The 21,648-nt window shown below is 47.8% G+C and overlaps 1 protein-coding gene across 3 annotated transcripts in view; it reads right to left on the minus strand.

The window, feature by feature from the left end:
* GAB3 (GRB2 associated binding protein 3) overlaps positions 1-21,648 on the minus strand; it is a 65,730-nt gene that overhangs the window by 19,068 nt on the left and 25,014 nt on the right. For all 3 annotated transcript variants that reach the window (XR_008534982.2, XM_054641157.2, XM_054641156.2), the window contains exon 2: positions 1,417-1,720. Coding sequence is in view for 2 of the 3 variants with exons in the window: in XM_054641157.2 (XP_054497132.2) it covers positions 1,417-1,720 (304 nt within the window). In the remaining variant the exon portion in view is untranslated. The remainder of the gene's footprint in view (positions 1-1,416; positions 1,721-21,648) is intronic.

The following is a 21,648-nucleotide window of genomic DNA, read 5'->3' on the forward strand; positions in this document are numbered from 1 at the left end:
AGAGACAAAAATTATTTTTCTCTTTTGCATAGAAGGGTTTACCTTAATTTCAGAGTAATTGGTAAAATTGTATCTCAAACCTGCACCAGAAATAACAATCCAAGAGCAACAACTCAGGTTACTGAGGTGGTTACTGAATATCCCTAATTCCATCCAGCCTCCAAAGGGCAGTAAAATCCAATCCCTACCAGAGCTACTTTGAAATTTGTATTCATGGGCAGCTTGTACTGACACATAATCTGTCAGCAAGTTTTCATGGTGGTTTCTGAAGTGAATGGGAAAAGAACAGACATCACATTTGTAACAGGACCACTGCAGTGTTCTTGCCACTCCCATTTCCCTCAGAAGACACTACTCAAAAGGCAGCTAAGCAATGCCAGGAACCATGATAAATTAAAATAAAACCTTTCCCATAGCCTTTTGTTTCTTATCAAGTTGCTTGGTAATGGTGTGGCCATGCAGCACTTGCAGGCACCAGCAGCACTGAGTGCAGCAGCACAAAGATCACGGAAGGATAAACTGCCTGGCCACACATGATACCCCCAAACACATTACTGCCCCAGGGCTCCTGGCCCTCCATGGCCCCCTCTTCTACTCCTGCATTGCCTTTTATCACCGTTGAAGGCTTCATTCTGACTCACTTCCTCTGCAACTCTCAAATTGCTGCTCTATCTGCCCCTTGGAATTGTCAAGGGAAAAACAGATTGCTGTTATCTGAGTCTGATTGTCTCATTTAAAAGGTAAGTTAATGATGGTACAGGTCCCCACTTTAATTACTGGCTACATCCATCTTGGAGTGGTTAATTCTTGGCAGCTTTTCAAGAAATTCACTCTGCTGAGTATATACAGGTGTAGGGCCTGGCAAAAGAGCTGCCTTGATTCTTCATTGGCAGGATTGTCTCTTAAGTCTATACACACACTTCTAACACTCCTATCCTCTGCCTTTTCTTTGTTTTCTCTTATTAACAGACTAAGGCAGCTTAGTATTTCTGTCATTGATTTATGTGCAGGCATATACACCCAAGTCTGTGCACATTCCACACCCAGCAAAGCCTGAGAAAATGGGAGTTGTGCAGGATGCTTTCCTGAAACAGGTGTCTTACATTATGCCTAACTAAATAAATACAGGACACATAATGAAATAAATGGCCCCAGAAGATAACACTCAGGCAGCTTTTCACATAAACAGCACCTTTTCTTATATTAAGGAAGAATTGCTTCATCAAAGTGAGGCCAAGCAGCCAGTGAGTATTTCCACCCAGCAGCAGTGAGAACTTTGAGATCAGGGTTAAGCAGCATCTCAGTCTGTGTGGGGCTACAGGAACCAGTCCTCTTGCACCAGCCCAGCCTGACAGCAAGGTCCATGCCTGTCACCCCTGGGCATTGTCCCAGCCTCCAAGATGAGCGTGACCCTACCTGTGCCATCTGCCAGATGTCCGAAGTTACAGATCTGGCTGATGTTGCGCACCCAGATCTGCATCTCCTCCTCAGTCTTGGCTACCAGGTAGAAGGTGCGGTAGGTGGTCCTCACGATGAAGACAAAGTTGTTCTGGAATTCCTTCCTGATGAAGTTGGGCCCCGAGTGCTTGAGCACTTGGCACTCGTTGAGGTCGATGGTGCGGATGGGCTTTCTGGAGTGGCTGTTCCTGTAGTACTCCAGCACGTCGGGGTTCCCGCTCATGCGGCCCCTGCGCAGCACGAACCAGCGCTTCCGCCAGGCCTGCAGGGGCACAAACAGCGTCAGTGCCAAACGCCACTGCAGCAGCCACCCCACACAGCACCTGCAGGGCCTCACAAGAGCCCTCAGCTCAGGGAACCAGGCACCAACCCAGCGCTGCCAAGCCCATCACTGAACCATGCTCCTGAACGCCACACCTGCATGCGCTTTCCAGAATTCCAGGGATGGTGACTCCACCAATTCCCTGGGCAGCCTGTTCTGATGCTTAACCACCTTTTCAGTGAAGAAATTTTTCCTAATGTTCAACTAAACCTCCCCTGAAACAACCTGAGGCTGTTTTGTCTTGTCCTGCTCCTCATTACCTGGCCACAACCTTCCTTCAGGTAGTTCTAGAGCAATAAGGTCAGGCCTCCATCAGGCCTCTCTTCTCCAGGCCCAACAACCTGGGTTCCTTTAGCTGCTCCTCACAGGACTTGTGCTCCATGCTTACTTTCTTTCAGGCTTTATAGTTGTTTTGATAAGCTGGCCAAATTATGATTTTTATTTGATGCACTTGCTATCAGCTTGCATTGGAGATTGGAAAACAGGCAGAGGGCTGTCCCTGGAAGATCAAGATGAATATTTTCCCTTCTCCTCACCCCACCAACATGATGCAATCAAAGTGATCCAATACATCACCATCTCATCCATAGAAGAGAGAACACAATTTTTTTTGTAAAACGAAAATACCAAGAACCGCACACACCTGGAAACAAGTGCCTTTTGCCCAGCAAAGCCCAGAGCTCCAGATACCCTGTGCAGCTTCCCTCCTATGGTTCTCAGTGCTATTACAAAGCTGTTTATGAGCTGCCAATTACTTCTGAAAGCTCAGAACAAACCCCTGAGTGAGTTGTAGTGCTAAAACCAGAAAACTTCATCTTACAAAAGGACAATTATTTACACAGGCACTGTCAAGCTGAAGGAAACCTGGCAAGCAATGATGTTTTCTAACCCTTGTGACTGAATGTATGGGTCACATACAGGCTTAAATGAAGTCCTGCAGGATCACTCTATAAAGCTACATGCCTGTTTCTAGGCTCAAATTAATATACTTTCCCCCTTTTTCATCCAGCAGCTGCTTTTGTTCATCAACAGTGTAAGCAACTCTGTGTTGATTACAGCTGTCACCAGCACCTACTCTGGGCTAGAAGAAATCAATCCTGATCTCTGTCCCACAGGGAAAAGCCAAAATAAGACATCAGGACATTCACCCTTGCCAAACTCCATAAAAACTGCTGGATGTGTCATGCCCAAACCAGCCAGGCCAGGGAGCAGCCAAAGCTAAGGCTGCAGCTGCCTCAGCTCTGATGGAAACCTGGGGAAGGTGCAGGGGCTCATACACTGCCCAGGGATCTCCAACAACTGCACAGACACTGGCTGCTCCATCTGCCTTCACTGGAGTTAAAAGTTCATTGAAAGGAACATCTGAACAACCACTACCACAACCTCCCTACCTGAAACTTAACCAAGAACCCTGAGAAAGGACTTTGTCACAATGATGTAAATCTGGGTGGTAGCTTGGGTTTGAGTTAAAAATCCCACTCATTTTGCAAAGAGTGGATCTGTCAGGTTAAAGACAGGCAACCATTCAATTTTAAGACAAAATGCCTGAGTTCAGGCTGTTTTCAGTAAGATGTAAGAGTCCTTACTGGCACAGTTTAAGATAATCTAGGCACTACAGATTTTGCTGATGCTGAGGTCCCATAAGCATGGTGATAGTAAAAACGAGCAACAAAAGAATATTAACAATTGTTATGTCAGGAAAAAGCATTTCTTTTTGTACCCTAAATAATTTTTTGGGTTTTTTGCAGTGCAGCCAGCTTTTCACAGCTGTCAATATTCACCCAAAAATGTATCTTAGTAAGTCTGTTCAGCCTGGCAGTACCTCAATCTTTTTTGAAAGCAAATAATTCTTCAAATACAGAGAACAAAATATCATGGAAAAAGCTCTTGCAAGGCTTAACAAGCCTGTGTATGGGAGGAGCATACAGACTGGGGCATCACATCGGGAATAAACAGGAGAAAGAGATGAGGTGCAAAGTGTATTGCACAAAGAAAATTAAGTCTTGCCCCTACTGACCTATTAAAGTTTGAAAGTGATTTGTTCTCTGCTGGAAGTAGGTAGAGATAACAGGTAACTGACACGTCTTAGACAACCATAATTTTGTGGAAAACAGGGAAAAGGAGAGACATGAAACAGAAAGAAAAGAAAAATGTTTAATGGAGAAGGAACTTTCTAGACTAGCCAGATACCACACTGGAACATGGACCAGCAGGTACGTCATGTATGGTACCAAAAGGAGCCCACATCTGTCACCTGCAATCCAAGTCCTGCACAGGCTCAATGCACCCCCCACAGATGGCTCAGGACAGAAAGGTCACATCTCCTAACACACCTCACCCCTAAACAACCAAAGAGAAAGGTTTCAGAAGATGTGAGACAAACAAACAAGAACCACTCCTTTACCTCCCAGAGAAGCAGAGTGCTAAGGCAGTAAGGTGAAAACCCCCACCAGCTTTACCACAAAACCACCTCCTATTTTTTCCCCCTCCCAAAGCTGCCAGCCTTGCAGCTTAAATACACCTGGCTCCTGCTGATGGAAATGGGATAGAAATGCCCTGCATCTGAGCAAGCTGAGGAGGGAAGTGATACAGGAGCAGCTGCTGCCTGGCACCCAGCTGGGGAAAGGTGGGAGCTCAGGGCTCCCTGCTGCTGCCTGCTACAGCACCCCGAGGCAGGACAGCCCAGTACCTGATTTCACTTCCAAGCACTTTGGTTTTCATGATTCTAAATAAGTGTGTAGGCTGCATTTAGCACCCAGCAGCTGGTGAGAGAACAGAGAACACTGCTGCTGTGCTTGGGGGGAGGAAGCCCAGGGTGCCTCCATGAGGCAGCAAGGCTGGCTGGGGTGTGTGTGAGGGCCATGGCTTGGCTCTGTCCCTCAGGAGACTCACCTGGGGACACACAGCCTGAGCAGCTTTGTCATGGGACTGGCCCTGGACATGGAGAAGTGAGGAGCTGCCTGCTAACCTGGGGACACACAGCCTGAGCAGCTTTGTCATCATGCTGGTCCTGCAGGGCTGGACATGGAGAGGTGCCCTGTCAGAGAGCTCATGATGGGAAAGGAGAGCAGGGCTGGGTCTTTGGGAGAAAACAGCAGCTATCACAGCTGAGCAGCCGTGAGAGCAGGGCTGAGGGGAAACAATGGCAGATGGCTGCCCAGATCTGCAGCCCTGGGGCAGGGCGGGCCTCGGTGCCCTCCCACAGCCTCAGCACCTTCCCCAGGCCAGCAGTGGGGCCCAGGCCGCCCTGGCCAGCTGAAAAACAAACAGAACAAACAGATTGTTCTTGTGGGGGTTGCACAGAGACTACAGACACAGGCAGGAAAGGAGGGGTGCAGTGAGACAGAGGAACTGCCCTTTGGTGATACCACAAGCTCAGGCAAGTCAACAGCCCTTGGGTGCCACCATGGAGTGTCCCAAACATTACTGTGCTCTCAGCCTCACAGAGCTGCAGGGACCTGTTGTCATCTTATCGTGGGGATTCCATACCGTTGTCTCCTTATCACAAAAGTTTCAAATCTTCTTGGTGTTTCTCATGGGCATCTCCTCAGAGCACTGACTCTTTCTTCCTCACAAAGCAGTCAACTAACTCCAGTTCCCTTCTCACCCAGCCACCCCACTCCTTTATAGCACTATTCTTCTCATTGGTTACAGCTGTGGCCTGGTAAAGTCAGGCCTGCTCCTAATCTTTGCTAATTGGCCCAGCTTCAACTCTTTAGGGGTGAGATTACTTTCTACACTATCTTTATTTTCTTACATTCTATCCTACTACAGGGACCAAAGCAAATATTGCCTGTGCTGCCAACCCCTGCTGAGCCTGGAGCACAGGGCAGGGAGAGGCACAGAGGGATGGCAGCCGGAGCCAGCAGCGCAGGTGAATCAACATTTGTACACTTTAAAGTACTCAAGCCCTCTTGAAATCAGGTGCCATGGCAGAGTGGCAGTGGCCTGGGACAATGGGGAGTCTGCTGGAACCACCTGGTGAGCTCACCTGCTGCCATGTGCCAGGGATGTTCTATGACTGACACCAAAGAGCCGTCTGAGGGAGCAAAAGCAGCAGACACCGCTTCACCCAGCACTGGGAAATGGGGAGTGCTGCCAGCCCACAGCCTTGGCTGGACACAGGCACCCAGCACCAGGGAGGGTGCAGAAGGGTGGGAGGAAATGAGAACACCTCTTCCCTGGGTGCTTGCTCTTAATATCAGCTTCATTGTACCATCAAACTGCATCTGCACACACCCCAGCTCTCTGGGCTCCTTTTTCTGTCCTCCACTTTCTAAGGAAAAGTAGCATCAGCGGCTGACATGACACAGTTATGTGTGTGGGTGGGGTTGAAGGACCATCTTTTGCACATCCTCTCACATTTGACCTATCCAGTCCCATCACTGCCTCCTCAGACTAATTTCCATTCTGAAACTTTCCCCAGTATGTGCCTTTACTCACAAAATGTTGGTTCCAAAACCCTTTTGCTTATTCTACAATGCTGAGTGACAGTGCACAGGGGTTTTGGACAGGAGCAGGTTTGCCATTGCCAATACACAGGACTTGCCCTGTTCTGTGGCACAGGCAAAGCAGGGGTTTTGGTTCTGGCACACCTTGCAGCAGGAGGCTCTTATCTCTGAGTCAAATATCCTCCCCTCATTTTCCTGGCATTTGCCTGCAATCTGCTGTACACCTCCCTCCCCCAGGGTAAGGGATGCAGCACACTGGGGTCACTGGGAGCCCCGCAGTGACAAGCCCTGGCCAGACAAGTTAGCAGCAGCAGTTTAATCTCTCAGGGCCTCAGCAGCTCACACATCCTGTGCAGAGGCTGCTTGGCCCCTCACAGTCCCTGTCCACGGGACAGGCACTTGTCCCTCTCTCCAGTCCCCAGCCCCAGGGCAGGGTGGGTTTTACACAGCTGTACATCCTTGGTAGTTTCCTTTTTACCATTTTCCAGTCACAAGGCTGCCTCCTCCTTTCCCTGTTACAGGACTGTCCCTGTGTCTGCTGAGGGTGTTGGTACCAGGCTAAGAGAAACCCTGGGAGCCCCTGCAGTGGCTTGATGCCAGTGGGGACACCCAAGGAGGCAGCAGGGCCAGGGTGGCTGGGCTGTGGTGAGGAGGGATTTATTTCAGCTGGTCAGAGCCAATAATATCTGCCAATATTTAGTCTAGAGCTGCACATGCTGCCAAATTTACAGGAGAATGTGGATCAATTTAAGGTGAAAGACTGTGCTCCCATGGCTGAGATGAAGCACATACTTCAATAGGTACTGATTCCTGGCACTCAGCTTAAACTCCTCAGTCACACTATGGAAAGGTTCTATCTATCCAGGCTATTCCATCCAAACTATTACATTTATTTTGGGGTCTCCTGAAATTATTATTTTCTTGATGAAGAAGTGATAGGATGATTAGAAGTTTACACATCCTCAAAAGCCTTGTGGGCACTAGAGAGAAGGCTGTGTCAGAGAAACACAACTACCACAAGAGCCAACATCAATCTAGAACAATTTTCATCTGCCCTTCGTAAGTGAAACAGTTCAATGCCAAAAGAAAGAAAGAATTTGCAGCAGCATTGGTTGGCTGCCAGCACATTCCTTTGTGTAACACAAGCTATCAGTGTTTTCATCTTGCTCCTGAATTTTTGACTTTGGGAATTCCAGAGTCACATCTAAAAGAAAGAGGAACAGCTCTGTTTCCATTTCAGTAGGGTTTCCAAGAAAGAGATTGCTCCTTCCACAATCTGACATCTGCTTCTGCTGCATGAGTGGTGTGAGGTTTAGAGGGCTGCTCTTACATGTGAGCATTTGCTCTACCTCAGCACTGTCTGACAAAAGCCACGAGCAAACCTGTTCTGAGCTGAAAAACAGCTGGCTAGTGAACAGGGCAGAATGAAAGCTGAAAAGGTTTAGCCAAGGACCTTCATCACTTGCCTTCTGCCTGAGGACCATGTTCTCATTTGTTTGTACAACATATCCAGTATTTGAGATCTAAATAATTTATTAGAGGACATACAAGCTCAGTGAGGTAAATTGGCCTAATTTGCCAATTTGAAATCTAATTTGCCCTTTCAGTTTTGATTTTTTCTGGTTTTAAAAACAAAACACAGAACAACCAACAAATCAAACGTGAAATTCCTGACCAGCTATATTAATGCTTACAACTCCCCCATGAGGATAATCTTTATTTTACAGAATGCAGCAAAGGGGATGGCAGGGTGAAGCAGAAAGAAAGGTGGCTGTGTGCTGGTTCCTTGCCTGCCTGGTGGCCTTGCAGCCAGGACAGGCTGCAAGGACGTGGCACAGGACATGTGCTGATCCCCACACCTGCTGCAGGGCCTCTAGCACTCAAAGAAGAGTTTGAGACTCACTGATAGGGATGACTGCACAAGGCTTGAGTATTGGGAATTGCTCTCATCCTGCAACATCCCTTGGAGAGGGGAAAGCAGCAAATCCCAGCAGAGAAGGGCTGGGCATGGCTTCTCTCCCACAGCTGCGTGAGGGCTGGGAGCTTCAGTGCACAGTGCTCCTCCTGCCACTCCCAGTGGGCCCACAGCTTAAGCCACCACCCTTGGGGCAAGAGAACCAGCAGAGCTGCAGGATGATAGTCCCACGGGACTGCCAGCACTTGAGACAAGTTTTCAAAGCTTATCTTTTTTAAAGAACAGTTTTTAAACATATTCCTGTGGAAAAAAGAAGTTAAGCGGAACTTTATAGCATTTCCTATAAAAAGCCCAAAAGAGGAAGTTAAAATTCATATGTAGTCAGGTTTGTAAGTAGCTGATTCTAAGCCCACTGAGACCATGTATGTTAACAGAGGTTCCCTGCCTGCAGAGTGGGGCTGCAGAGCGCGGTCCCTGCAAGAGGAATCTGTGCACTGGCAAGGACTCAGGACCAGTTCCCAGCAAACATCCTCGTGTTCAAAGAGGACGTTGTTGGGAGCTCTTTGTGCCACTCTTCCCAGAGCAAAGGGCCAGTTCCATGCAGCACATGCTCCTCAGAATGTGAGACCCTTGCAGAAGGGCTCACACCCTGGCAGCCTGCAGTGCTTGGCTGTAACACTTGATTTACTCACTCTCAGAAATCAGATGAAAAAGACCACCACTCTTAAACCACCCAGCCTGTCCCCCAGCTGGAGTTATGGTTTTGCTGTTCCAGTTGTGGCTGTTGGTCTGCAGCACCTATCAGCTCTGCATAGTTAATCTCTCGCTGATGAGGCTGCCTGCTTGTCCCTTCCAGTGTGTCCCCGTGGAGCACTCTGGGAGCAGACAAGCTCACTGCCCATCACTTACTGGTTTAATGCTTCTCTTGGATTTTGTCTCCTGTATTTTCCACTAAGCTCTCACAAATGTCTTCAGTAGTGAGAGGCTGAAACTCATGGTTTATGACTCGGAAAGAAAAATCAATAAATACTCCATTTCAGAGAGGCATACTTCTCCCTTAGACCCTTCCTCTGCCTCCACAGGCATGTAATTCTATTTAATCTGGAGAATAAAGTAAGATTTTTTTGCAGTAGTTTTTCTCCCTTTGCTTGGGTGCCTGGAAGTTGAGGGGCATTCTCCATTGTGCTGGAAAGGCATTGGCTCTCCCTCTCCCTGCCTGTTCATGCCCACTCCACCTCTGCTTTCTCAAGGCTGGGGCTCAGCTCTGGTGGGAAAAGGCTCAGAGCTAACCAGTGTTTCCATATAAAACAACTTTCCACACAGACTGGCACAAATGCTCTGGCTCACCCTGTGCAAAGGGCTGTCACACAGTGAGTTCAGGACAGGCTACAGCCTCACAATGGATTTCCATCTGCCACGTTCTGAGTGTGTAGTTTCAGAATGACTCTAAATGAACCCCGTTTCAAGAAAGTCACCGTGAGCCCTCAGAGGAGATGTGATGGGTACGTAGTACAGGGGGAAATACCTTCTTCCTTTCAAGGTGATACAGCTATGTTAATTGACTAAAAACACCAGTCTGAAAATTTCCTGCACTTTAAGTGCAATGAGAGCTTTGTAATAAAGCACCTTAGAGGACATCCTGTAGAAGCAGAGACGTGTCCTTTGTTTCTGTTTCTTTACATAAAGGAATCTGTGGTTTGTGAAGAAAAGCTGACACACATTTCAAAAAAAGTAGAAAAGAATCCTGCAGTCATATGTTGCCTGCTAACCTACACACATTCCCATTGCCTGCTCTACACCCTAATCCATAATATTTATGGTGCCTTACATAAACAAACATCTGCATCTGAGTGAGTCACTGCTATTTAATAAACACGAAGATTCTTTGTTACTCTAATGGGTTTGTTTGGGCATGGAGGGTCAAAGTCATAGGGACCCAAAAACTTGAGAACTTTATGTTCTTAAAATATTTGCAGAAGATAAGAAAATTTCTGAAGGTAAAATCAATAATGAAACCACTTCATTTTGGGGAGGGAGAAAGGAGCCAGACATTTGGATGAACAAATATAATTTTACTCATGTGCCCTGTCCTTTAGTAAGGGCAATAAAGAACTGTGCTCCTCACAGTCATTTTGATGAGAGGTTTCCCCTGAGGACACTGGCACGGTGGCACAGCATCCCTCTGCTCCTCATGCAGGTAGGAATTGCTCACAGGACTCTGTGGGCTGCAGGGGAGCAGCAGTGCTGTGCCCTCCTTGCTTTCCCCATGGCTCCTGGTGGGTGGATGTCAAGGGGCTCTCCCACAGAGAATAAATGTGGGTGCTGTGGTCGTGCTGCCCACATGGGTCCCTGGAGTTCACAGGGGAGGGTGCTGATGGAGTATCTTATCCCACAAGATCTTGCTGTGGGGAAGAGCTCACTGACTGATACCAGCTACAACAAACACTGCCACAGCGGAAAACCACACAGCTCCACCTCGTTTGATATATGTCAAATGGCCTCACAGGGTCCTGTCCTGAGTCTGTAGGGCAGGCAGGACCTCACTGTCACCCCAGAGTGACAGAGCTCACTGCCCAGGCTATGGAGATGGCTCTAGGCTGATAAAGCCTTGCCTGTGAAATACACAGCAGCAAAACACCCAAGCAGTGGTGGCAGGATGGCAATCCATTTTCAATGTATTTCTTCAACACTGACATCCTGCAGCAGGCACGGAGCCAATGAGTGCCCTCCCCACTGCCAGCCCAGGGCATCACACCTCTATTCTTCCTCCTATTTTGGCAGCAGTGGTGCTGAAAGCTGGGAGCTCTCCTTGTGAACAGCTGCCCTGCAAATACATGCAGGCCTCTTTGAGCTCATGTGCAGAAAGCATAAGGATCCATGGATATGAAATTAGTGCTGCCTGCCACACCAGGGCAGGAGCCCAGCTGTGCCCCAAGGGCTGCACCTCCCCTTGTGGCCAAGGGGGCTTTGTCAGGAGCAGGGACCAGGGCCAGCCAACAAACCTGACAGCACCTGTGGGGCACCAGGAAGAGACACAGTTGGTATTAATAAAAAATGAAGTAACTCCCCAGCTGCACTTGGCTGTGGCTCATTGGGACTAACAAAATGGTAAAAAGAATCTCACTCGCTTTCAGGAAACAACTGGAATTCTTGTGACTCAGCATCACTGTAAAGCTGTGCCCAAAGTGATCTGCAGAACTGATGTAAAATCAGGCTAAGGAAAAGAAAGCCAGCTGTGTGTGATATCTGCACAGGTCTGGGGACAGCCTTGGCCCCAGGGTGGCCACCTTCCATCTGGGCTGCCAGCACTTCTCGTGGACCACCAGCTCTCATCAAGAGGATCAAGAGGATGCAATGGATGAACAAAAGCCCTGGGTGGAGGGAAGCTGATTTTGGCCAGCAGACCTTGCCTGGGCAGGCAGGAGGAGCCTGTCCCACCTGTATCCCTGCATGCTGTGATGCCAGGCAGGGGGTACCAAAGCACTGGGCACCAGGGCTGGATTTGACTCACATCATGAGCACCCTCATGAGCAGCCTCATACCTTCTGTTTCATTTTATCTTCCTTTTTCACTTTTAGTGGGGATGTAAAATAGGTCACAGCTTAGAGCAGAGTTCCCAGCAGCAGAAGACAGCACTGCAGTGATTATTGCCACTCAAGGACCTCCTCCCACACAGAGCCCTCTGATCCTCCAGGACAATTTTCCTTCCCAAGTACTGGCACTGTGACACACTAATTCCTTTAAGCTGCCCCTCAAATGACACCTTCTGACTGCTGCCACATTTTTGCAAGCATTTAAGCTCCCTGACAGTGAAGACTTACAGGCAGGACTCTTTACATGAGGATGTTTACAGCCTCGCCTGCTAGCCAAGAGTTTTAGTTCCATATTCCCTCACAGCATGTTTGTACGTAGCATTTAAAATGACATTGTTATCATCCTGAATGCAGTTTAAGTTTCTGGAGTGCTTTTTTTCACCTTTGAATCCTAAAGCACTTGACAACCAGTACCTCATGGTTACAGCCTCCATATGTTGAGATTTGTTCACCTGTCACAGGATACACCTGCCTCTGAAGGTGTGCTGGGTTCCTGACACTCGGACTGCTTCTCCACACACCCACAGGGGTGCACTCCCATCTGTGTGTGCAGCCTCAGCCAATCTGCAGTGACACCTTTGCATCTGAAACCCTTCATTAGCTGCATAAGGTGGCAGAGGTTGGTGGACACAGAACTGCTGGTCTGGCCTGGCACCACTTCTCTGGTCAGTTAAAAACCAAAATTTGGATTTCTCAGGATGCAGGATTGGGTCTTTTACAGACACAAGTTGAAAACAGAGAGAAAGGAAAAAATACACTGGCAGGTCTTCCTGGATTTAACCATTAACTTTGTTTGTTCTAAGTGGAAAAAATTCTGCTGAAGCTTTAAGTTGCCTGATAGGAATTCCTACTTTTACATAAAAAGTACTTGTGTAAAATGGTCTGGAAACTCTTAAGATCCCCCTGACTTGTTCACAATAAATTCTTAAATACTAACTTAAGGAATAAGATGAAATCTTGAGTAGAAGTAAATTCTGATTTCTTAGAATGGCTTTAATCCAAAAGTCTTGCACAGTCTTATAGGATTTTTGGAAGACTCTGCACGGATCTTTGAGATCTTAATGAAAAATAGGTTGCTCCCAGGTTGTTTAAGAAACAACAGCTCTGAAATACAAATGCCGGATATAAGCATCTGCTGAATAACTGAATAATAACTAAGTCACAGGAGTCTTCAGTCAGTTTTGGAAACGAGTATAGGAAAATGTATATACCAAAGGGACTGAAGTTTGGACAAATTTTGAGCAAATTTGCTAAACTAATAGCTTTTATGGAAGGACTCCAAACCTGCTTTGCTAAGGAAAGGAGTAGGGGCTAATCCCCTTTCTTGTCACTTGCAGCACAGTGTGAATACAGATGTGCAAAGCAGTTAAAGAGCAGAAAAAACTGCCTGAAGACTGCGCCCTGCCTCAGGCTATCGGGAGTCCCTCTCCCTCTGTTTTACTTGGAACTGGCAGTTTTCTCAGTATTCTTTACACAAACAGAACAAATTTTGCTGTTTCACCTTGTTAACTGAACATGTGGTGTGAGGTCAGCAACAGTCGCCAGCCTATCTACAACTGTCCGTGCTCACATGATGCTGCAGCTCCAGCATAAACAGGAAATTGGGCAAAGTGACTCTTTTAGTAAGGGACAACACCACCAATTTTTTTTTTTTTTTTTTTTTTTTTTAAGTGTGCAGCAACACGCTGTCAGACCTAATGAAGAAAAGCAGAGTAGCCAGCAGGAGCAGAATAAAAGCTGCAAATGTTTAGGCTGTAGCACTTTTGCCTGATCATAACAATGAGGTTCAGGAAACGCCCCCACGTTCAGTGTCCTGCTCAGCTGATCCATGGGTGCACATGGAGTAAAGAGCTGTATCCTCCACATCCCCTTCAGGACAAATCTGGGCTGCTCTCTTTTACATCCTTATTGACTTCACGGCTGCAAAGACTTTGACCTTTGCACTTCATTTCACTCCTAAAATTGCCTGGAGAAAGGAAGTGTGAGGGAGGCAGGCAGCAAAACAGGGAGGAGGCACACATGTGTGGGAGGACTTGCTGTGGAGAACAGGTCACTTCTGTTGAAAATAAGAATCAACCTTTCTGCACATATGGACAGAGATAGAAAGAAAAATAGGAATAGATCCAATCTCACAACAGCAGCTATATAGTATCCAGATGAGCTCTGGTTTTAAGCATGAGGAGCAGGGCACTGATTGAATTGCAGGCTCCAAGGTACACTGACTCAGAGATCTCCTCTGGGATCTGTGTATTGGCCTGAAATCAGTCCCGTGGGAACCACCCGGCCTTTGCAGTGACATTTAAACTGCACTGATGCAAATGGCAAAGCTCCCGTTTGCTCTGAGGGGGCCAGGTCCTCCTCTTGACAGGAAGCTTTGAGAAATTCAGAGATTCCCAAAAATGGAAACATGATATGAAAAAATTATCTGAATAAAGGAAATCTGCCTCTGGACTTATGAGGAGCATTTCTAGCAACCACATCAGAGGATGAACTCTCCCTTCGTGGCTCTAGCCTGGGTTATGCGGGTTGCACACAGGCTGCCTACAATTGATTTTTCTCCAGCCAAAGAGCAAATATCTGCTGGTGACTTCAGGCATGATAAAAGCCCTGTTAGGGGGAAGGCAGGCTGCCCCCATAGGTTTTACCCTGGCCATACCTGCAGCACAAACACCCAGCTCTTACAGCCACACGGGCAGAGTGGCAAGCCAGGCACCACGATGAGCTGCCAGGGCTCCTTCAGGAGCAGAGGGTGTCTGCTGCACTGGGAAAGCTGCTGGAATGCAACCAGAAAACAAACGAATTATGGTGAAATAAAGTGAAGTTTGGAAGGGTCTGTATTTGTCTCAGAAATGTGGTTTGAGCAATCAGGTCTCTACAGCCTCCAACTGGAAGCAGTGCTGTGTGATTCAGATGCTCAGCCAAAGCCAGTCATCACTGGCCAGATTCCCTTGGTGAATATTTACAGAAAACAAACCAGATTATAAACTAAGAGTTATTTGTCAGACCTATTTAGTAAATATTATAATTGTATTTAAGAGCACACCAAGTGTGTGGGCAAGGCACAAACCAAAACAGACGGTGGAATGTGCTGGATGAAGTCTCTACATTGCATATATGCAAGTACTGATGTTTTTAAAGGGGGCACATTTAGGTGGCCCATGCTTCCTTTAAAGTGAGTTGAGTTGAACCTCAAAACACTGAAGGTGGCTGAAAGTGCTCAGTAGCTGCTTTTTGCACCCATTTGTTCATTTCAAAGTACATTATTAGAAAACCAGCTACTCGATGGAATTTATAATTCTATTTTGATTGCACTTCTGCAGTTTTCACCTGTCTTCTCATCAACTAAATTGTGATGCTTAACCTTTAATTATTCTCTAAGCAATGTTACATCTCCAGACCTGGGTTTACTTCTTTAAAAGCTGTCTTAAAATAGTCTCTGCTTTATACTTGACAGGAGGCAGAGCTAGTTTTTAAATATTTTTAGACTTATTTTTTTGTTCTCCTTAGTTTGTGTAAAAGCGGTCATCACTCACATGGCTCATAATATACAGCATTCACTGGCTGTCACTTTTTATTTTAAAATACATAAATGTTAGGAAACATATAAACAATGCTCCTTTTGCCAGGTTTTCTTTTTTTTGTTTAAGAATTCTCTCTGAGTTGTCAGTTCTTTTTCTGTTGATGTTGGGCCCTGTGTGTCATCCAAGGAAAGAGGGTTTCAGGACAAAGGGTTTGAAGAAATAGCACCCTGTGAGCTTTGCTTTCCTTTATGTTTTAGGTGTGTTTCACAAAGTCAGCTGGTTAAAGTCAGCTCGAGCATGCAAACACTGCTTGTGTAAACTTCCCATGCTCAGGAGATCACTGCTGAGCTCTGGGAAGGCACCGCTGCTGCTGCTGCTGCCTGTGAAACTCTGCAGCCTGTGCTGCTTGCCTCGGGGCTCTGCCTTCTGCACAGCAGCCTGAGGAGCTGGGAAGGGGCAGCAGGGCACAAACCTGGCCTCTGGACCTGGGGCTCTGCTGCTCCCACACCTGGTCCTGAGCTGTGCTGCTCCCAGAACCACACAACACCCACAGGCTCAGCAAGTCCAGCTCCTGGCCCTGCACAGCACCGTCCCCAAGAGCCACCACGTGCCTGAGAGCATTGTCCCAACATTTCCTGAGCTCTGTCAGCCTTGGTGCTGTGAGCACTTCCCTAGGGAGCCTGGTCCAGTGCCCAGCCACCCTCTGGGTGAAGAAGGTTTCCCTGATACCCAGCTTAAACCTACCCTGACACAGCTTCATGTTGTTCTTAGGTTCTCTTACTGGTCACCAGACAGGAGATCAGTGTCTGCATCTCTTTTTACCCTCACGAGGAAGCATACTCATCATCAGCCCTTTCTCTTCTCACCTCCTGAGACTAGTTCTTCCCATTGCAGATCACAGGTAGGTTAATTTCATCTTTTCACCTTCTTCAGCCCCTTGTTACTGCTGCAGCTTTTGCCTGGATGTGAAGACATGAATGTGGCCAGGGCTGGCATATGCTATAGCTCTGTATACTGAAAAAACTCAGCATAGCAAATAGGGTCCTAAGAGTACATGTAAAGTTTATCTTCACTTCCATGACTTCTCAAACTTCCCTTGCTGAACCAAATGATGAAATCACAACATGTTCAGAAATATTAAATCATTTCCTCAACATCTGAATACAACAGGCTGCAGAAGGAAAACAATTACTTCTGGCATGCTGCACACTTTAACACTCTGGATTCTGGTATCCCAGCATATTTACAGGCTTGCACTCTGATCACAGCACCATTAAAACAACTGTGGACCATGATTTATTTCATAGGAAATGCCCCAGACTTGCTGAACCCAGCTTTGCCTGGACATTGAGGATTTCAGACCACACAGTGCACATGCAGGCAGAAACTTGAGGATGCCCCAAACCAGCTTCCTCCTGCTGGCCCGTGGGCAGCAGACTGGTGCCACTCAGGAATGTGCCTAAGCCAGCACTGGGTACTGCCCTGCTGTCCCTGTGGTGCAGAAGGCTCCAATTCTTTGTGGCACTGAAAGGATGAGGGGTAATGCAAGGACTGCCCTGCCTGGCTGGGCACCCACCTGTGCCTACCTGAGCTTCCCCATGCTGGCCATGGGCAAAGGGAAGGGCAGAGTGGGGCTGCTCCTCATGTACTCCCTGTGCTGGGAAAGGCCAGGTCCCACATGGGGAATCCTGGGAGGGCTGCTGATGCCAGGGAGAGCAACAACACCCTCCCCAACAGAAGGGAGAGAAAGAATGAAAAATAAAAGTGCTAATTTCTGCAGAAACCCATGGATTTCACACCCAGAAGGGTTCATTGCTGCAGGCTGATGAAGATGCAGCCTGCAAGAGGAAAGGCCAGCTTTCCTGAGCAGGTGCCTTCTCTTTGGGGTTATGTTCAGTCAGTTGACAGGGATTTGTAATGCAGATTTTTTTTGTGAGTACAGCAGGAGTAAAACTCCCTGCCAAACTCCACAAATAGTGGAACAGTTTGGGAGTAAAGACAGATTTCAGAAATGAAAGTTCAGCTTGATGTATTGGGAACAACGTGCAATTAATGTGCTCAGCAATGTCTTAAATATGAGCAATGTGGGAGAAGGGTAATAGCTCCCTTTCTATCATTTTTCAACCTGTCAGCACACTAATCTATGAAACACCAAAATCCAGATTCTTAGTAATGTAAACTGGTAAACGTGGTTGAAGGCAGTGATATTGTGCAGCCTATCTGGATCTATGTCTTTTTTAAACAGTAAAGCTATCAGAAGAGTATGTGCTTGTGGGATGGTGAAATAGGATCAATGTTACTGTTACAAAAGTGAGGACAATGAGCCAGCTGGGTTTTTCCACAGACATTTTCAAAACTACAGCGTTTATTTCTGCTTTTCTGCAACTTCTTCTCTATCTCTTCTCCCTTCCCTATCCTCTTTTTTTTTTTTTTTTTTTTTTTTTTTTTTTGTGGTTTATACACTCTGAGCTACACCCAGAAAATGAGGTCACCAGGGAGCAGTAAGGATGTGGATGCAGACTGTGACTGCATCATTTGCTCTGTGCATGCTGCTGGCTGCCTTCTCTCCCCAGGGCTCCCTGGAAGCAGCCAGAGAAGGGACCAGGAAGGAGGAGAAGGCATTGAGACTGGATTGCTTCTGTGTGATGCTGTGCCACTGCCTCTGCTGCTGGTGCTGTTTGAACAGGCACTGGGGAAAAACACAGACAGATGGGATGTGCTTCAGGGAGAGCTTTCTTGTGCCCTCCTGGTGTCTGCAGCTAAACAATGAGGGATCCTTCACACCCAGGCTGCTGCATGCCATGAAGGGTGAGGGCTGTAAGGGTCTGTCCTGCCTCACCCAGCCACCCTCTCCTATGCCAAGGCTGCAGGCAAATGGGGAATATGAAGAACTGCACAAGCTCTTTGGCCATCCCCTTTCCTGCCCGTTCCCCTGCCTCACCTTAGTGTGACCTGTGCCCTCCCAGCCCCTCCCAGCCAGTCATGGCAGGACAGTGCCACCACCTTTGTGCAGGGTCACCTACACACCTTCTGCCCTGAGGGGAATGCCTGTGCACTTGTTCCCCCTGTGTCCTGATGTCTGGGGACACCCTGGAGCACATCCAGGGCATCTGAAGCACATGTGACTCCAGCCCCAGGAGGCTGCAGTGAGGGCTGCCCAGGATGATGCCATCCCAACCAGCTGCTGAGGCCAGGCTGCTGTTCTGGGATGAAAGGCCCATGTCCCCTTGGCCATGACCAAGGTGTGCTCTGCTTTCCTCTGCTGGGAAGAGTTGGTCAATTGGCTTTAAAGCCATACCTCAGCCAGCCCAAATTCTATAGATCTTCAAAGCCAAAAGTGTACAGTCATCTGCCTAGTCTGCAGTGCTTGCACATGCTTCTGAAGGAAGCAAATGCAAGTGTGGCTGATGCTAATACTTGAACTGCTTGAATGCTGTCAACTTGAATTGCAAAACAGGAGTTGAAGTGAAATTCCAGCTGCCTTGGAGTTCCTCTGCTGAATCTTTAAATAATTTTCAGTTTTGAAGTGGGTTTTATTGCTTCTAATCCTATAGGAATGATTAATGAAGACAGAGAAACCAGCAGCAGAAATGCCAAGACAGCATTACACACTAAGATCTGCTCCAACCAAAATGCAGACACATAAAAATTCAAAGCTCTCCACAGATATGACCATTTTCTGATCAGCTGAATGTGCAAGCAGAGTTGATCCACAGGGCTCTCTCTCCTCCTGTGTTGAGGACACTGCACTCCCCTCCCAGTCACTGCTGAGTTCTCCTCTTCCTCTCACCAATGATGCCCCAGCCACAGAATGGTTAAATACCTGAAGGTTTGTGCCCAGCAATGTGCTTCCAGCTCATTTCAAAGAGTGCAAATCCTGGACAGTCAGTGCCTTCACACTGGCCAGGAAAGCCCTGCTCAGAGCATTTATCTTAGGGAGGGTGTGGAGACAGACACATCACAACAAAGAAACCACGTGCAACATCCTCAGCTCTGCCCTGGAGCTGCAGTGCTCAGCCTGGTAGACAAAAGCAAAGCAGAATTTCCCTGTGGAAATTCAGCCTTCAGCTGAAATGTGGTGCTTGGGAGCCATGCAGATTAGTCTTTTTATAACAGGTCTCAAATCCACTTCTGTTTTAGCAGGCAATGTTTTGCTCCCTGGCTCTGCCATTTAGGCTCCTGCCTGATGTTATTTTAGGAGTGACAGCATGTGGGTATCAACAGGCCTGTTGGTGCTTGTAGGTAGTGATGGGAGAAGGGATGCAGGCTTTCTTGAGAGAGGTCACTTCAAGGGTGTTTATGTTCTAGGAGCAAAGCAAGACTACAGAATAGTAAGTGTTTTCAAAGGCAGAGTTAAAGTAAGAGCTAAAAAGAGACAGTAGGGGAGTCCCAAATGGGCAAGAATATTGGAAAGACAAGAATGGGAGGAGCAGGAAAGCTGAAGGAAGAAGGACAAATTAAAAAAGAACTGTGGGGACCATACAGAGAACGGAGGGGAGGATGTCACAGAGGAGCAGCTTCATCCCCAGCAGCTCACACACAGCACAACCTGCAGAAAGCTGACTGTAAACCCCTGGTTCCAGCATGAGGAAGGCACAGCTCCTCCAGCAAGGACTTCTCAAAATCAGACCTCGTTTTTACTTGGGGTGGAGTAGCCCCATCGCACTGTGAATCATCGGCCGTGGGCTGGCCATTGTATGCATTGTTATGAGGTGTCTCCTCAGCTAAAGCCAAGCAGAGAAGCCAGCAAAGCAACAGGAGGGAAGAGGCCGTTACTGGAATCCTATGAGAACAGTGAGGAATGATGACAGACAATGCCTCACATCCCTGCTGTCCCTGCAGGAGCTGCCAGTGCCACAGCGCAGTGCCCAAGGCACGGCGTGACGGGCACGGCTGGCCTGGGCAGCTCACAGCTGGCACCCCTGGCTGCTGCTAAAGAACTGCAGAGAACCCTAGAAACCTCCTGTTTTGCTAGTGCACTGCTAGCAGAGGGCAAGAGCTAATCAGGAGTTGTGCTAATTAAGCTGTCTGCTGCTGGGAGAGGATGGGGATGTGGCTGGATGCCAACAGTAATATGGGGGGCGGGACCAGAGGGCTTCGCTGGCTCCCAGGGAAAGTCTGCTTTGGTCACCCGGTCCTTGTGCATTTTCTTCCCTCTGCTGGGGTTGCTTGTGGAATGATACAGCCCGTGAAGCCTTTTCAGAGCCCTGGAGGGGCTCCTGGAGGCACATGGGCAGGAGCCCCTGGTCCTGGCAGGAGGGCAGAGCTTGGGTGGCAGCAGCCGCTGGGCTCGCGTCCCCTCTGCTCAGCCCCGCCGTGGGCTGGGGCTGCTGCTGCTGGCACAGCTACAGCCTCGTGTTTTTTGACCTTTTACTCTTCCAGAGATAGAAATGGGATTTGTCTGAGGCTTGGAATAACTTCCTGTGATTGTGCTGGAGAGGGCTAGTCTGGCTTGCTAGATAGCTGTGTCTGTCGGGCTGGCTCAGGCACGGAGAAAGCCTCTGCTCCTGACTGAGCTGGAGACAGATTTAAAGGAGCCCAAAGACACAGCTGTGCCTTAGAGAAAAATAAGCTGAGAGCATTAAACATTGTCCCCAGTAGGACAACTGGGCTGGGGCTGTTTCTGGGTTTGGGCATTAGCCATTACTGCAGAACCACAAACAACCCTGAAGCAAATGGTGTCTGTGTTTTGATAGTGATTCCTCAGATGGCAACTTATAAATCCTCTCTGCATCAGTGATGTGTGTGTGTCTGCGTGTGTGGGAAAGTAGGTAATGGTCTGAAAATGGATCCTTTGGGATGATGAGAGCAGGCAATGGTTGTGCAAGCCTCCCCCTCCTCCTCCACCATTCCTCTGCCCCTGCTCCAGCACAGCCAGTGACACTGGGCAGCCACTGAGGCTGAGGTGCATCTTTTGATGCCCTTCTGCATTGCTTTTGTTCCATCTTAAATTGACTTGTAGCAGCCTTTAAAGGTGACATTGACAGATTAGGCATTTTCAGCACAACGTTCAACAGATCTGTTGGGATCTCCCAAAGTATTAAGGAAATGTACTTCAAACAAAGCCTTTTCTAAGCAAGCTTTTAGTTGTTTCTTGTATTTTACTCATCAGTACTCAAAATCACTATGTACAACATGTGTGCTAGTGTATTCCTGTGTGACTCACTCACAGCCTGGCTGCCTCTGACTCTCCTTTCTTGAAGTCTGGAGTAGGAATGATCTTGGCCCTTTACTGATACTCCTTTGAACAACTGAACACAGAGCACCTCGTGGGCAGGATCCTTGACTGAAAATGGTAATTTTGTACTCTTCTGGCCACCAGCAGTGCCAGCTGGCGATCCCCTGGCACACACCAAGGAATACTCAGGCTATATCCAGCCCAGCCCAG

The sequence above is a fragment of the Agelaius phoeniceus genome, chromosome 14 (genome assembly GCF_051311805.1).
Source record: "Agelaius phoeniceus isolate bAgePho1 chromosome 14, bAgePho1.hap1, whole genome shotgun sequence".
Classification (NCBI taxonomy): domain Eukaryota; kingdom Metazoa; phylum Chordata; class Aves; order Passeriformes; family Icteridae; genus Agelaius; species Agelaius phoeniceus.